This window comes from Cynoglossus semilaevis, chromosome 19 (genome assembly GCF_000523025.1).
Source record: "Cynoglossus semilaevis isolate Cse_v1.0 chromosome 19, Cse_v1.0, whole genome shotgun sequence".
NCBI classification, from domain to species: Eukaryota; Metazoa; Chordata; class Actinopteri; order Pleuronectiformes; family Cynoglossidae; genus Cynoglossus; species Cynoglossus semilaevis.
This window is the reverse complement of record NC_024325.1, coordinates 10,618,296-10,626,222: the sequence shown is the minus strand read 5'-3', so window position 1 is coordinate 10,626,222 and position 7,927 is coordinate 10,618,296. Positions and strand designations below refer to the sequence as shown.

The following is a 7,927-nucleotide window of genomic DNA, read 5'->3' as shown; positions in this document are numbered from 1 at the left end:
ACTAGAAAGAGTGATAAATGCGCGGTGTGTCCTATCTTTACAGTAGTTCATCCAGAGGAAATGACAAATGAACCGCTTGTCTTTAAGTGACTGCTAGCACAGCACGCCCACACTTATCTCAAACTGTCACGGTTAGACTGACAGAGCGAAGCCCTGAGTGTACGTGAGTCCTTCAACTTTTCAACTCAGATGTTTGTGTCTTATAAGTTATGCTCACAATCTCACACACACAGAGAGAGAAATAAAACAAGCGTTTAGGTGAATTTACAGCCAATCATGAGCAGAACCTGCTTTAGAACAACACACAAATCGAAGTGAAGAGTGCAATGGCTGTCATGGCTGTGTGCTCCTCGCCCTATCACCTGAACACACCTGAACACATGAGTGATTAATTAGGACGTTAGTCCAAAAAGCAAAACCAAACTTTACACACTGGAAGGAGTTTTTAACATTTGGAGTCATCTAAGGGCAGAGCGTGATGAAAAGCTAGAGGATTGCTTTTTTGTAACCTTAGAATAACCCTGTCCTACAAACCTGGAGTACAGGCCTTACCCAACGAAAAACTCTCATCTTGCACAGCCACTTTTTTGTCAGATACCTCATTGGTCAAACCAATCAGACCACATCTCACGTATTAAAATAGAAAATAATTATAAGAATAACATCGGTTCATATGCAAAACTCAATATAACTTGAGTGAGAGATGATGGTTGATGTAGTCTAAAATGACCTGTAAGACATTTCCTAATAGATGCCCTTTGTCTCTCTACACACAGCACCATGAGAAACCTCTGTCCTACTGTAGGAAAGACATATTTGAAAGAGGGTCTGTCCCTCAAAAACGCATAAATAATTCAGATAATGTCTTATCTTTTACTAATCATGAACACCAAATTGGCAACTTTTGTCAATGTGATCCATCCGTTTTCTTTTTCCTACATATTTAATGAATAGATTAATTTGACCATGATTTCTTAATAACTTGGTCCTACGTTTTACATCAAACACAAAAAAAACTCTAAACTGAGTTTTCAAAGACTCCAAAATAAGGTGCAATGAAAACGCCATGTTCTTGTTTAGCATTTAAATAACTTTCAGGAATATAAACATTTTTCTTGACACTGCTTTGTTTAAAAGAAATGACCTGAAACGCCCTTGTGGCAGCACCACTAGAATTACAGTATGTATTTTTGTATTCAAACTAAATTCCAACATTGCATAATATCAAAGAGAGTGGTGTGAGTTTAATATCTCTGGTCTAAGCTTTCACTTCCTCTCCTCTGTGTGTCCTCCAAGTTTTAGGGACAGTCTCGGCTGTCTTTGTAGGGTGCACACCGCTTGTGTCCTTCGCACGAGTCACGTCGGTTCATAATGAGCAAGTGTTAATCCTGCACCAGCTGGACAGGTGAGTAAATAGAACCTAGACTGCCTTTACACTCATCATATGTTGACAAGTCTGCTCTACACGTAGGAAAAGGCTGGTATACATGAGGACGGTGTCTGCGGATGTACAAGAGGTGGGATGTGTGGGGACAAGCTGTGCAGCGTGCTACTGTAAGTGCTGCCAAACTAATAAAAAGAGCCACATGTTCAGTGAACAGCTGGCCCCATGTTCCTTAATCCACTGTGAGAACACGACAAAAACAAGGTTACCGAATGATAAACGGCCCTGGAACGGTGATCCATGAAAGCAGCTATGAGAGTTAAAGCTCTAAAGCTGTGAGAATTAGCTGTTGCCAGTTGAACAACAACTTCGCACACAAAACAAACACAAATGTAACCATTGCATTTGTAGCCCGTAGCACCTGCCAATGCTAATTTAGCATGTGAGCCAGAGCTGCCAGACATAACAAAAGACCAGGGCGTACAAAACTCTGCTGCCAAGGTTACTGGCAACTTATTTGGTCACACACTCACTGTAGTCAGGAGATAGGGATGGGCAGCCTAGAGAAAATCAATTACAGGGTTCAGTGTCAAGCCCAAGGAGGGCACCATAACAATATCCCCACAACAGCCTGTGGGTAGCTGCACACCCTAAATCAGGTTTCTGTGTAGTTTTCACAGAGCCAACCCCGGTGTAGGCGGCACAGGGATCCTGAATGGCAACAAGGACGACTGTGCAGATGTCCTTGTTTTAGGAGGAGAGAATTACTGTCCCATATGCCTTAGCAGGCAAAACAAGCTGACATTATTATGGCCATTTTCTCCTTATCGGGAACACCAGAAGTGAGGCGATTCTCCATCACTCTCTATCTCTGTCTATCCCATTGTCTCTATGTCACATTCTCTCTCCCCCCCCCCCCCCCCTCTCTCTCTCTCTCACACACACACACACACAGTGTCTATATTTATGTTCAACCTATCCATATCTGGCCACCTGTTCCTACATAAACATTAGACCTAAATGTTATAATATATTTAATTGTTATTATATTATATTTAGTTTGTTTATTATTTTCTCATAGTTTTAGTCACATACGTCATATATCATAAAAATGTAATTTGTGATATTATAAAAAACTGCTGCCAGGTTCCTGTATTTGGTCTGTATTTGAGTATTCAACCCTGGAAATAAATAAAGTACCAGATCTCAGGTGGTGTTTGTGACTATTAGCTAAAACAGCCACCATTAACACGTTTAAATAGTACGGCTGAGCAAACTGTAAGTCTAATTTAGCTTTGGATAACCAATATACATCCATAGGAACTAGATTTGGTCACATACATGTGTTAAAAATAATCTAACAACATAGACCTTAAATGAGAAGAGATGGAGCTAAAAAAAAAATTCTTTCCATCCATCTAACAGCTTCCGTTTGAGTGTTTTTATGCGCTATCCAAGGTCCTGAATTGTAATTGTCTGGGTCTATAGCTTCCTGTAGCGCTGTCCGTGGTGCTGAAACCTTTTTTCATTTTCACCGTCTACTGAACACTCTCTTCTTTCATTTCTAATTCCCCTATTTATTTACTTGGAAGAATATTTTTCTTTCTTTGATTATGCCAGTTGCCCTTTACAGTCTAGAAACGTTGGGTAGTTTACTAGACACATAACGTTGACCATTGACCACTGGAAGGATGTTGATCTCTACATGTGGCATTGTGATCAATTATTGACCAGTTCAGGCTTCAGCCCCTCCTTTTGCTCAGACTAACTGTTGATTTTTTGCTCTGTCAAGGAAAAAAAGTCCAACCTTACTGTTGTACCCCAAAAAAGCCACAAAAAAAAAAAAAAAAAGTGTGTCATGGCTTATCGATTGCTTCACCGACTGGACTGTAGCGATAGTTCCAAAGTCACTTTTTATTCCATACAAGTGGGATCAATTAGAAAGGTCTGACCAAGGTTCCATTAAACAGGCTCCACTGCCTGCATTTAATTACCTCGGCTGATTTACAGCAAATATAAGACGCAGTAAATTAAGGATGCGATAATGGAAACCTGATGAGAAGGAAACAACCGACTCGTGTGGAGTTAAATTATCCAGTGTTAGCCATGATGAATGTGGTTATTTGTGTGCAAACTTGGGGAAATTGCTTTTACAACCCCAAGATAATCAGTTTGCTGTGAACACTTTAAAGGGCCCATATATCCTACTTTAAAAATAACTTTAAAATGAATAAGTATAAATTAGAATGAATTGAAATTAGTGGATTTTTTTTCACCCACCCCCCACGCGCGCTCTCTCTCTCCCTCCCTCTACCCCCCCCCCCTCTTCCTCTCTCTCTCCCTCTCTGTGTGTATGTGACAGGCGTCAAAATTAACACCAAGGGAGAGCGAATCAGCAGATTTCCCTGCAGCTAAACAGAGCTTTTCACCGTCTTCCTCGTGCGTAAAAACCCAAAGGAGAACTCGTATTGTTTTCTAGAGAGAGAGACGCGGAACGCCGGGATGAGCACGGGTGGTGCGTTTTTGCGTATTGGTGGTTCAAAGTGACCGATGTCAGTTTGATTGGACTTTGAATACCCGAGAGGACTGGTGTGGGCAGAAGCCTCTACAGGACACACCGGCGAACACCCGTTTTGAGAGCACAATGCGGGCGAAGATGTGGATATTTGACTGTGCCAACACTTCGAAGCGTCTCTTCCCCACTTGGAGGCAGTTGTTTTGGTGTTACTACGCTGCTGTTGTTTGTTTGTTGTCCTCGCCTGTCAGGACGGACGATGCTTGTCCATTTTCCTGTATCTGTGACCGAGACTCGGGGACTGTGACCTGCCGTGAAGGGGAGGACACTGAGATACCTGAGGACATACCGGTGTGGACGTCCTCTTTGATCATAACAGGGAGAAATGTCTCAACTTTAGAGCGGGGTGCGTTCACAGCCAACGGCACGGAGTTGGAAATGACCATGCTGTCCCTCTCCTATAACGGCATCCAGGTCATCGAACCGTACGCGTTCCTGGGACTGCCCCGGTTGCATTTGCTGGATCTGAGCCACAATCGGTTGATGTCGGTCTCAGACCGAGCTTTCCACGGAGTACCTGAGCTGCGGTCACTCTACCTGAACAACAGTATTTTGACACCGGCCGTAGCGGACCTCTCTGGTGCGCTCGGCACACAAAGTTTGCGCAGCCTCCACAGGCTGGAGTTAGCGGGGAACCGACTGAGCTCCCTGCCCCTGGCGAGGTTGGACATATACAACCTCCACGTTCTAGTGCTGGTTAACAACTCCATAGAGAGCATCGGTCGGGAAAACGTCACCAACATTTACCAGCAGAAGCGCCTGCGGGTTTACTTGTCTCTGAACCCGTTCCGGTGCAGCTGTGGGCTGGAGTCGTTTTACTACTGGCTGAAGAACTCGTCCCAGTGCCCAGATGCAGGACATCTGCTGTGCAGCGAACCGGAGGCCAAGAAGGGGACTCCCGTGGAGCAGCTCCAGGGAGAGGACCTGGACTGTTTGAACGAGAACCTCGAGGCGGTTTCCTACGTGTTCCTGGGCATCGTGCTGGCTCTGATCGGGGTGGTGTTCCTGATGGTGCTCTACCTCAACCGGGGGGGCATTAAACGGTGGCTGAACAATATCAGAGAGGCGTGCCGAGACCAGATGGAAGTGTACCATTACCGGTACGAGCAGGACTCTGACCCGAGACTGGCCAACGTGGCCGTTTAACCCTTCACCGGGGAAACAAAACATTATATTACGCAGCTGGTCGATAAACTGTCATCTCCCCTCAGTCTGGGACATGCACAGAGCCAAAGACAGTTGACCGTCAAGTGTTTATCTTTTACAGCTGGAGACGTCACATTGACTGTAACATTGGACACTTTAATGGTTTTCAATTTACACTGATTCATTTCAATTATACTGTGATGTCATCATATCGTGCTCGTTTTATACAATGAGTTAATACCAAATGTCCTGAATTCTTTTTTCTCAAGGCCACACAGTTGCAGACCGGTTAATGCTCCTGCCTTACAGCTAAAACGTCAATGGTTCAATATCTGACAACTGATTTTCTCTGTATGGAGTTTGTATGTTCTCCTAGTGTGTGTGTGTGTGTGTGTGTGTGTTCTCCAGGTCCTGCTGTTTCAGCCAACAGTCCAAAAACATTCAGGATTACGTTAATTAGACATTCCTACATTGTTCGCAGGATTGAACATGAACAGTTGTTTATATGTGGCCCTTTAATGAACTGGGCATCAGCACAGGAAACACCACCCCACCCCCACCCTCACCTGCAGCTCAATGCTGGGATTGGCTGCAACTCTCCGTTTGCCCCATGAAAAATGTTTGCAGTAGAAGGTGGAGGAATAATTTCTCATAAATTCCAGGATTTTTACAGTTATCCCGAACATTATCTGACATCAACTTTATTATTTATCAGATGTAAATACGTTTTTCCTCAAACCAGACCACGTTCATGTTAACTTGCTCGAACTACATCAGCTTTTCAGACCGACTAGTATTACTCATTTATTAAGAGAGAAATCCCCAGTATCTAGTAACATGGTATACAGATATACAGTATAAAAGGTATGGTGTGAAGAGCTGGGCTACACCAGTACCTTACCTGTGAAACGCAGCCATAACAAACATCGAAGTATCGTTAAAGGGAACATGTGAGTGTTTTTCAAAACTGAAATTTAAGACAGTGAAAGAGATGGAAAGAAAATCTGGGATATTAAAAAAAGCTGGGACTTTCATCAGATCTGTGTTCTTAGTGTAGATGAGCAGTACTGGAATCACCTTGTCCTAGTTCCGATTTTTGTGTGTATCCTTGACTAGAAAGGTGTGTACCGCTGGACTGTTCTTTTATAAACGGGCAAAAGATGACTGTGGTTGTTGTCAACATATAGTAAGATAGTCAACTAGAAACAACAGTAGAATATCAAATGCAGGATGTACTGTAATTTGGCAGGTATATACTTTACATTTCATCCTCTATCAGGAAATCTAGACTTGAAGCAGTGCTATGCCGGAGATGTACAGTTTCCTGTTGTATTTTTAAAAAAGTTAACATGTCCGTTTGAGAAAATGCCACCGCGTATGAGAGAACGTGAGGGATCATTTGAAACCAACATTGTAAATTAAATGAGGCCTTTAATGACTTTCATAAACCTCGGTGACTAATGGCCTACAGATTATTAACGGTGATACAGTTCAAATTAGGTTTTGATCCTATGTCAAACAAAAAAAAAAGTAAAAATGTGGGAAAAGATGTGTGTCTGCATGGGATTTCTTCAGAAGTAATCCATTTACTCTTGTTATGACTTTTAGTACATAAACCAATAAAGGTTTGACTGAACTCCTGAATTCCCCTGTGTTTAATGGTGACTGACAAACTTTCTCTGTCTTTTAAGAAATAATCCTGAAGTCAAAAGGTAGAATTAGACATCCAGACATTATACGAAAAAAAAAAAATCACTATACATGCTGTACACCGCATAGATCTGTTCTAAACCCATGGATGTAGCGACACATGAAGCCCATAAAGTACACCAAAAGTTGACTGCTGATTTGACTATGGATTAAAGTACGATGAAACATCTATGTGAAAAGACTGGTCCAAAAATAATTCTACTGCCTCAATGTTTTCTCCATGTTTTTCCTTTCTCTCTGGTTTTGGTTATTAAAACATGTATGGATATATATTTGTATAGGTGTATTGTGCATCCTCTTTAAACATATGTACTACCTACTACAATGCTTCATCATATATTTTAATCAAAATAAATCCAGCTGTGGACACTTTTTTCTAACAGTTACAATATCACTTTTTTTAGCACTTAACATCATAACGTTTGCAACACACACTGTATTTGCATCAATTTCTTATATAAAGCTCTGTGGTTGGGTGCCAAGATTATAGAAATAGACATATAGCTTGACTATTCTTCACACCACTAGAATGTTATGTAAAGATCTGTTACTATTTTTCTATTTCTGGTACAAGAATATATAAATAAATATTCATTGGGATTCATACGTTTATATACGCTGGCCAACAGTTTATGACCAGCTACATCAGTGACACACTCACTTGGGGTCAAACATCATCGAATCTGATAGGAGAGGCTAACCAAAGTCATCACATCCATATAACTATAAACAGTGCATGCTGTACACAGATCCTGGGTTATGCATTGCTACTCACTAATAATCTCCTAATGTTTACATTAGGGCCTTCATTTTTTACATTATTAAAAATGTTGGTTTATTTTAAGCAATAAAAATGAAGAATATTCACTTGAGGTAAAATAGAAGTTGCACGTGATCCCTGACAAAAACCCAGCCTCCCTGTGAGTAACAGTGACATTCATTTAATCTTGCATAATTTTTCATGACCGTGACTTCATTTAAATCAGGTCAATTTAAACATAAGAGCAGAAATATTGCAATACAATTGTCCTGTTCAGCACTTGGGCTTTTCTATACCTCCAGTCACTTTTTTTCCCCTAAGACTTCCTTATGCTCTCCAACTACTTGTCAAA

General features: G+C 41.6%; 1 protein-coding gene across 1 annotated transcript; it reads left to right on the top strand.

Moving 5' to 3' along the window:
* Positions 1-3,801: 3,801 nt before the first annotated feature.
* On the top strand, positions 3,802-7,170 carry tpbgl (trophoblast glycoprotein like). The gene has a single exon (XM_008332919.3). It carries the CDS (start codon positions 4,029-4,031, stop codon positions 5,103-5,105), a length of 1,077 nt encoding a protein of 358 aa, XP_008331141.1. The 5' UTR covers positions 3,802-4,028; the 3' UTR covers positions 5,106-7,170.
* Positions 7,171-7,927: the final 757 nt, after the last annotated feature.